This window comes from Eurosta solidaginis, chromosome 1 (assembly GCF_040869045.1).
Source record: "Eurosta solidaginis isolate ZX-2024a chromosome 1, ASM4086904v1, whole genome shotgun sequence".
NCBI classification, from domain to species: domain Eukaryota; kingdom Metazoa; phylum Arthropoda; class Insecta; order Diptera; family Tephritidae; genus Eurosta; species Eurosta solidaginis.
This window is the reverse complement of record NC_090319.1, coordinates 265,805,179-265,814,612: the sequence shown is the minus strand read 5'-3', so window position 1 is coordinate 265,814,612 and position 9,434 is coordinate 265,805,179. Positions and strand designations below refer to the sequence as shown.

Genomic DNA, 9,434 nt, shown 5'->3' with positions numbered 1-9,434 from the left:
AAAGAAGGTAGAAGAGAAGCAATACGTAAAGTCCAAGAAAACTATTAGAGAGTTTGAACCAAATCAAAATGTTTACTTTTTTTCTGGAAATCCACGAATTTGTAAGTGGCTCAGGGGAACCACAAACGCACTTCTAGGTGATCTGCACTATGAAATACTCTTCAATGGGAAAAGTGTAAAACGGCATGTCGACCAAATACGCAAAGCCCCGGTTGGACCTGATAAAACAGCTCGGGAAGTTGATTATTACAAGGCGAGGCTATCAACCGAAGACAACACTAATGAAACCGAGGCATCAGCTGAAGTAGATAGCACTGAAGCAATAACGCAACCGGTGGTTACTGAAAAGGCGCAAAACGAATCGTGGTGATCGGAAGATTTTGAAGGCTTTGCTTCGGCCAATAGTACAATAGGGCAAAGTCCTACATCGACACCGCATACAACACCCAAAACAAGTAAGATACCTCAAATTCCACGGCGATCAACCAGACAGAGAAGGGCACCTGTCGGAAACTCACCTTAGCCATTACAGAGGAGGGAAAAATGTTATGTATGAAACCAGATGGCAGCGCCACGACAATAAATTATTTATATATACATCTGTGTTGCCGGAACATTCTTTATCTTCTTCTTTATTACTTTTTTATCTTTCAATTGATATACTTTGACGCATTAACTTTAAAATGTAACAATTAACTTGCTTCATTAATTAAATAAACACTCATATATAAAAGAGGGTTTTAAATATTTAGCACATGTCTTCAACCTGTCTCTTTCCACCTTTGTCATTCCCGAAAAATGGGAAACGGCCAAGGTGGTCCCGCTACTAAAGCCTGGGAAACCAGCTAACATAGGAGAGTCATATCGGCCAATATCTCTCCTATCCACAGTAGCTAAGACGCTTGAAGTAATTTTACTGCCCCATTTCAAGGCAAATTTGCCATAAGCCTCTCATCAGCATGGCTTTAGAAAACTACACAGCACTACCACCGCGCTAAATGCCATTGGCACCCAGATAAATTGCGGTTTAAATCAAAACCCCCACCATAGAACAGTACTCGTTGCGCTACTACGGTCAACCATGGCACGTTACTGCAGGACCTGGAAGGGTCTACCCTTCCCCCAAGTTTTAAAAGGTGGACCGCAAATTATCTGGGTGGACGGGAGTCATCGGTGCAATTTCGAAACGAAACATCTAAAGCAAGGGGTGCCACAGGGTGGTGTCCTATCCCCACTTTTGTTTGACTTCTACATATCAAAGCTACCTTCGCCACCAGAAGGAGTTACTATCGTTTTCTTCGCCGATGACTGCACAATAATGGCCACAGGCCCAGGCCTACAGATCGATGAGCTATGTAACAAAATAAACGGCTACCTCCCTGATCTCTCCAGTCTCTTCACCTCGCGAAACCTGACATCACCGACTAAATCATCGGCGACCTTATTTACAACATGGACTTCCGAAATGTCGACCATTTTGAACGTCCACTTCAATGGCACTACGCTACCGACTGTCCTACACCCCAAACTCTTGGGTGGGACGTTCGATCAGGATCTACATTTTGGTGAGCATGCAGCCGCAATTGTACCGAAAATCTATAGCCGTAATAAAATCCTCAAATCTCTTGCTGGCAGTGTTTGGGAAAAAGATAAAGAAACGCTCATTACCACTTACAAAGCAATTGGCCAGCTGATTGCATGCTAAGCGTCCCCGATATGGTCGCCAAGCCTAAAGATTACGCACTGGAAGAAGCTACAGGCCTGCCAAAATACTGCCCTCAGAACCGCCACGGGTTGTCTCATTATGTCCCCAGAACACCATCTACATAATGAGGCGAGAATACTCCCCATCAGGGAGATAAATGAGATGCTAACCAAACAGTTCCTGTTGAATACCCAGAAACCTGGGCATCCCAACAGACATCTGATTGATGAGCCAACACAGCCGAGGGGCTTAAGGCGTCACTTCCGTAAGCACTATGAGGAAATACGGCACCTTAGACCGCAGCCGTATGAAGCCAAAAAACATAAGCAGGCCCTTGGTGTACTTAAAGAGCAATACCCTAAACTTGCGGAAGAGGATCGCACACTCCCTAGGGAAACGCGAGTCACTCTAGCCCAACTTCGATCTGGATACCGTAACAGGTTAAACTCTTACCTATCCAGAATCAACCCCGACATACAAAATGTATGCCCTGCTTGCAACGTGTCCCCACATGACACCATCTCTTCAATTGTAATGTGGAACCAACGCCTCTAACACCTCTCTCATTATGGTCCACCCCTATTGAAACAGCAAGTTTCCTCGGACTCCTGTTAGAGGACTTTGATGAAAATTTGTGATTGTCAGACCTATTGGATGGGGCGAAGCACTGCTACAACAACAACATGGTCCTTCGCCGGATGCAGATCCGGTACGTTCCGGTACCAAGGCCGACCATCTCGGGAACGAGTTGTTATGACCACATGCGACCTTCTAGGTTATCCCGCCCTCCCACCCCCTACATCCATGAGGAGTTCGGGTCGGCCCCGGTTGTTAATGAAACATGATTCGCCACGGAGAGGTGAGGTTGACAACTGGGTTTGGAGAAGCTATATTACGCTGGCAACCTGAAAGGGTTGCGCTACACAACCCCTTGAATCTATTTGGTATTTTAGTCGCCTCTTACGACAGTCATACCTACCGCGGGTATATTCTAACCCCCTAACCCGCTGGGGGATTTCACAGACGATATAATACGGTATTTCTTAAACATTCCCATTCCAATAAATACATACATAGAATAAATTTATGTTGTTATATACCATTTATTTACATTCTATTAAATATATTTTATTCTAGTATCGTAACCTCTCTGAAGTTGGTAAGACAATTTTTACGTGGGTAAAAACTAACTATTGGGTAAATTGGCATGAATTTATTGTAATTTTTCGTGAAACAAAAAAACTTTGCGGCGATCATATTTTAGAAAATGTCGAGTGGCACGCCAAATTTTCGCAAACCATGTTAGAGACCAATTAGGAAAATAATTCTAACATACGAATTTGCTTTAATTTTGCAGTAGATATGTGGCATATTTTATAAGTTTGAAAAAAAATTCATTTTACGGCAGTCGTATGCAAGAATTATTTTCTTTATTGGTCTCTAAGGTGGTTTTCGGAAAGTCGCACGCTAACTTCACAAGAAGTTGGCGTGCCACTCGATATTTTCTAAAATATTCCCGCGGGAATTTTTTTGTTTCTCCGAAAATTCACTGCTTTTTACCCAATAAAATATTTTTTAAAGTTGGGTTGCCAATTTCAGAGGTAATTTCATGGCGTCTAAAAAAAGTCATGACTAATTGAATAACTTCGCAATCTACAAGTATGGAATTTTTATAAAACATAAAAAACTAACTGACTTATAATTATTTGTTTTCATTCAAAACAAATATCATGCAGTACTTATTTGCTAGACAGTACTAAGTCGAATGTATTTAGACGCAATAAATAATGATTAAATGTAAAAAATGTTGTTCTATTAAAAATCCATTAATTAAACTTTTATTTTAACTATTTAGCTACTAAGGAAATAAGTCTATGTAGTATGTTGTTTGCTCTGTAGTATGGAAGGAGAGAACGTGATGTCTTATCGATATTAGTAAAAACGTTTTCTTGAATTCTTTTCTTTGAAATATGAGATCGCAAATATAGCACCCGCAATAGTAACTAACATGCCAAATAAAAGAATGAAGAAAATTTTTGCGTTTGACATGCCCGGTTTAGGGTCGTTTTTATGTTCACGTGGAGGTTCGTAAGTTTTCGCACGTGGTTGAATTGTAGATCTTGCTGCGATTTCTTCTGGCTGTAAAGAAATTATGAATAAACTTATTGTATTAATATTTCATGCGTAATATTAATATCGCTTACCGTTACATTAATGTCCAAATCGTAAAATTTTAAGCCATATATATCATGATTATCAGAAAGATCACCAGTTGTTGCAGAAAGACCAAGGAAATAGCCAGTTGGCAGCTCAACATCATTCACCACAAAGCAATTTTTCCATTCGCCTTTATCCTCCATGTCGGATGAGACAGAAAGAATGTCATTTTCATAACGTATGCTCACATGCGTATCATAGTTAACATTGCGAAAACGTACCTCACAACCAGCAAGTTGTGTATGTGTACCATCACGATCATGATCATATGACCACGTGCCATTATTTATCATGCCACTGAGATATGGATGTTGATGCTATTGAAATTATTATTTAGTAATATAATGAAAGAATAGGATGCATTTATTTAGGACTAACATTATGTGGTCCATTGTGATTGCTGTATGTATCCAATATGACTGCCAAACCGGAAAAATAGTCTTTGCTGCCGAACACTGGTCCGGGTTGCATGCGTTCTTTAACATACCAAATAGCAAAGCCGTCACCGAACAATTCATTGGCCTTGCCATGTACTTTGAAGGTAACATGTACTTCCCAATTACGTGTCATTACAGGCTAAGCGAAATTGAAAATCATGTGGGTTAAACGAATTTTTCCTTTACATGCAACGTTCTAGCTTACCGAGTAATTCCAAAGCGCGCCACTCTTCGATTGTAAATCTGGTGTCAGTCTTATATAGTTTGATGTTACCATTGTGTGACCCATGAAATCCCAATATGGCAAATTTATGCCGGCACCTGAAAAAAGCCATATTTTAATCTGAACCTTGTTCGCGGCATTGTTTTTTGATCAAGTGCGTAAATTTAATTGAATGCCGCAATCTTATAGCAAAAATATCTTACCTTGAAAAGGTCGTATCAATGAATGTTCTCGTTTCATATACTCGTTGCCACTCATGGAGCATTCCCCACATCCTAATAATGATAACAAAGTAATGAAAAGTAACCAAATTAACTTTTCAACAAGTAAATCCATAATTTCCAGCAGTTTCGAGTGCAGTCGTCAATGAATTCGTATCAATTTTACTTATTTTAGCAACTGTCAAATGATCAATGCTAATCAAAACTAGAGGTGGGTCGTTTCGTTCTGAACTTGTTCAATTAACAGGGTCTCTCAATTGAGCAAGTGAACAAACTTGAAAACTTCATATTTACAATTTGTGTCTGTACTCTTTCAACTTCCTGGATCTTCCGAAATTTGTAACTTTTTTTGGTAATAGTCTAGTTGAGGGGTCGACTGCTAAAGCGCCAAATACACAACACGAACATTTCCGCGAACATTCCGCAATCTTGTTCGCAGCTTTGGCCATACACCATACGAACATTAGTTCTCTTTCAGACAGCGATGAATACGGACAACAATTGTGCTGCAGCAATATTGCTCGCTGTGGCAATTAAGCGTAAAAAAAAGGAGAATATAAATAAATTCACCGAGAAATTTTTTATTGTCCATTTTACTTTTCCGCGCACGTCTGTTCCGTTCAGAAATTACTACGATTATGAGCTATTTCGCCATACACGCACGAACAGTTCGCGCAAGTGTTCGCCAAAAATTAAAATATTTTGATTTTTGGCGAACATTTGCGCGAACTGGCAAACACCACTATACACGACAGAAAAGGTCGCAGAAACATAACATAACGGGAATGTTCGCGGAAATGTTCGTGTCGTGTATTTGGCGCTTAATACGCTACCAAAAATATCGAGAGAGGTGTCAAGAGACGCGTATTAATCTCGAGAACAATAATCCGAAGGCGGAAAAATTTTATCTCTGTCCGGAGATATTTGCAGTTGAAGTTGGCGATTTTAATGTGGTTGTTGATGTGTTCGTACCCACAAAAAAAATTGTACATCACCGTGGCGGTAGCCACGGTTATACCACACACCCGGACTTGGCATGGCGTAGCCCAGGGTTATTTTTTATAAGCGCGGACGAAGGCCGCCAACGCAGAAAGGTGTTCTGCGCAAAAATACTATGCATCCCACCCCCGCTTTCGGAGATACCCGCGGGTCTTTTTCGGTTTTTCGTTAATATCTTTTGAACGATTTAAAGTTTTGGTAATAGTCTAGTTGCTACCGCCACGGTGATGCACAATTTTTTTTGGGGGTATAAACACAACAACAACCACATGGAAATCGGCAACTTCAACTGCAAATATCTCCGGACAGATATAAAATTTTTCTTTTCCGCCATCGGATTATTGTTCTCGGGATTAATACGCGTCTTTTGACACCTCTCTCTATATTTTTGGTAGCGTATTAGCAGTCGACCCCTCAACTAGACTATTACCAAAATTTTTATTTTCCGCCTTCGGATTATTAATACCGATGTCAAGACGCGTCGTTTGACACCTCTCTCGATATTTTTGGTAGCGTATTAGCAGTCGACCCCTCAACTAGACTATTACCCTTTTTTTGAAGTTAATTATACATATATATATTAACTTATTTATTCATAACGCATTTAAATAAACCTACACAAAGCATTGCTGCATACGCACCCCCATCCATACTTGTTAACTTTTTTAGTAGGTGTGAGCAGCAGTGAACAGATTTGCTTGAAAAAAAAAAAGAACAGATGAACAAAAAGAATAACTTGTTCGTTCATCGGAAAAAGAACGAAAGAACCGAATCTCTGAAATGAACGAAGAAGCACAACTCTAATCAAAACGTTCTTGACCGACGCAGTGTTCCGCGGTGGCCTAAAACACAATTGTGGCGCTCTTTCTACTGGATATTTATCTTTGCACCTACAAAAACGCAGTAGGGTACGCGGCATGCGTACAAATTGGCATTTAAAGGCCAACCTGATAAAAACGCACGGCAGCAGCTTTCTGTCAAAAATATCTCATGCACATATAAATTGTATGAAAGCAACCGAAATTGAAATTACTGCGTAAAAAACTATCCCGTTTTCAATTTTTGTTCCAAGTGACATTTTGGTTTGACGTTTGCATACATGCTTTACATTCTCGCAACGCATCCTGATTTCGGTTAGGGCAAAAAAAACCGTTTAAGTGCGTGCGTTGAAAAACCGCAGTGCGTTTTTATTAGGTTGGCATGTGAGGCGTTAATACTTTGCAGAGTATTTATTTCCGTTAGTCAATGTGATAAGTTAACCCTGCAAAAATTGTTGGATTACGTGTTCCACTTTCTTCATGTTGGAGTACTCTAACAATACTCCTTTGCAATGCGTTTGCGGACCACCATCAGCCGATCATTGCTCGTTTTTTAACGACAGTGATCACGACACCATGACGATCGAACATAGTTGCCAAAAGTAAAATATTGCATGCATAATTAATAATAAAATTTTACTTTGGCAACTCTGATAAAATGCAACAGCGCACTGGTTTTATGTATACATATTATATTAGTTTCTTTATACACGTATGCGTATGCGTATTATATTAGTTTCTTTATTCACGCAAATGTAAATAAAATATGAATATTCGTAGTATAAAATATAAAAGATGTATTGCCCCTCTTCATTTACTTTCATTATACTCAGTTGAGCAGAGCTCACAGAGTATATTAACTTTGATTGGATAACGGTTGGTTGTACAGGTATAAAGGAATCGAGATAGATATAGACTTCCATATATCAAAATCATCAGTATCGAAAAAAAAATCGATTGAGCCATGTCCGTCCGTCTGTCCGTTAACACGATAACTTGAGTAAATTTTGAGGTATCTTAATGAAATTTGGTATGTAGGATCCTGGGCACTCATCTCAGATCGCTATTTAAAATGAACGATATCGGACAATAACCATGCCCACTTTTTCGATATCGAAAATTTCGAAAAAGCGATAATTCATTACCAAATACGGATTAAGCGATGAAACTTGATAGGTGAGTTGAACTTATGACGCAGAATCGAAAGCTAGTAAAATTTTGGACAATGGGCGTGGCACCGCTCACTTTTAAAAGAAGTTAATTTAGAAGTTTTGCAAGCTGTAATTTGGCAGTCGTTGAAGATATCATGATGAAATTTGGCAGGAACGTTAATCTTATTACTATATGTCTGCTTAATAAAAATTAGCAAAATCGGAGAACGACCACGCCCACTTTTAAAAAAAAAAAATTTTTTAATTCAAATTTTAAAAGAAAATTTAATATATTTACAGTATATAAGTAAATTATGTCAACATTCAACTCCAGTAATGATATAGTGCAACAAAATACAAAAATAAAAGAAAATTTTAAAATGGGCGTGGCTCCGCCCTTTTTCATCTAATTTGTCTAGGATACTTTTAATGCCATAAGTCGAACAAAAATTTACCAATCCTTGTGAAATTTGGTAAAGGCTTAGATTCTAGGACGATAACTGTTTTCTGTGAAAAAGGGCGAAATCGGTTGAAGTTACGCCCAGTTTTTATACACAGTCGACCGTCTGTCCTTCCGCTCGGCCGTTAACACGATAACTTGAGCAAAAATCGATATATCTTTACTAAACTCGGTTCACGTACTTATCTGAACTCACTTTGTATGGGTGTAAAAAATGGCCGAAATCCGACTATGACCACGCCCACTTTTTCGATATCGAAAACTACGAAAAATGGAAAAAATGCCATAATTATATACCAAATACGAAAAAAGGGATGAAACATGGTAATTGTATTGATCTATTGACGCAAAATATAACTTTAGAAAAAAACTTGGTAAAATGGGTGTGACACCTACCATATTAAGTAGAAGAAAATGAAAAAGTTTTGCAGGGCGAAATCAAAAGCCCTTGGAATCTTGGAAGGAATACTGTTCGTGGTATTACATATATAAATAAATTAGCGGTACCTGACAAATGAAGTTCCGGATCACCCTGGTCCACATTTTGATCGATATCTCGAAAACGCCTTCACATATACAACTAAGGGCCACTCCCTTTTAAAACCCTCATTAATACCTTTAATTTGATACCCATATCGTACAAACACATTCTGTAGTCACCCCTGGTCCACGTTTATGGCGATATCTCGAAAAGGCGTCCACATATAGAACTAAGGCCCACTCCTTTTTAAAATACTCATTAACACCTTTAATTTGATACCCATATCGTACAAAAAAATTCTAGAGTCACCCCTGGCCCACCTTTATGGCGATATCTCGAAAAGGCATCCACCTATAGAACTTGTTACGGTCTGCTGCTACGGTCTACGGCTACGATCCACTTGGGAGCGTATTCGCGCGAACACACCTAGTGATGTGGCGAAAGTTGCGATAAAAAGTATCGAAAAAACAAGGAAAAAGACAGACGGGCGATCACTAGCGAAAATTGCCATGAGTTTCCGGCAAGAAAAAAAGGAGGAAGGTTGGTAAATTGCTTGAGCAAAGTTTTTGGCGGCCCTGCAATTATATATAAGGGATCATATAACACTTGGGGACACAACTTCAACAGCAAAGGTGTCAAGCTCATTTAATATACTGCTTCAGTAACTTTATTGCTCATTTCAACTGCGCCTCCCCAACGATACTCAACTAATCACAAAACAC

The 9,434-nt window shown here is 39.2% G+C and overlaps 1 protein-coding gene across 1 annotated transcript; it reads right to left on the bottom strand.

Annotated features, from left to right (window-relative positions):
• Nucleotides 1-2,788: 2,788 nt before the first annotated feature.
• LOC137242781 (vesicular integral-membrane protein VIP36) lies at nucleotides 2,789-5,005 on the bottom strand. The gene is made up of 5 exons (XM_067770037.1): nucleotides 4,786-5,005; nucleotides 4,565-4,680; nucleotides 4,301-4,498; nucleotides 3,910-4,239; nucleotides 2,789-3,844 (listed from the first exon to the last, which is right to left on the bottom strand). The coding sequence occupies exons 1-5, from the start codon at nucleotides 4,916-4,918 to the stop codon at nucleotides 3,638-3,640; spliced, it is 984 nt and encodes a 327-aa protein (XP_067626138.1). The 5' UTR covers nucleotides 4,919-5,005; the 3' UTR covers nucleotides 2,789-3,637.
• Between the last annotated feature and the right edge of the window lie 4,429 nt (nucleotides 5,006-9,434).

Bases quoted from the DNA above. Each gene is read 5' to 3' on its own strand.
- LOC137242781 (XM_067770037.1), bottom strand. From the start codon at position 4,918: ATGGATTTACTTGTTGAAAAGTTAATTTGGTTACTTTTCATTACTTTG. The intron at 4,681-4,785 runs GTAAGATATTTT...GGCTTTTTTCAG, and splicing joins ATTGATACGACCTTTTCAAG to GTGCCGGCATAAATTTGCCA. The intron at 3,845-3,909 runs GTAAGCGATATT...ATTTCTTTACAG, and splicing joins ATTTGGACATTAATGTAACG to CCAGAAGAAATCGCAGCAAG.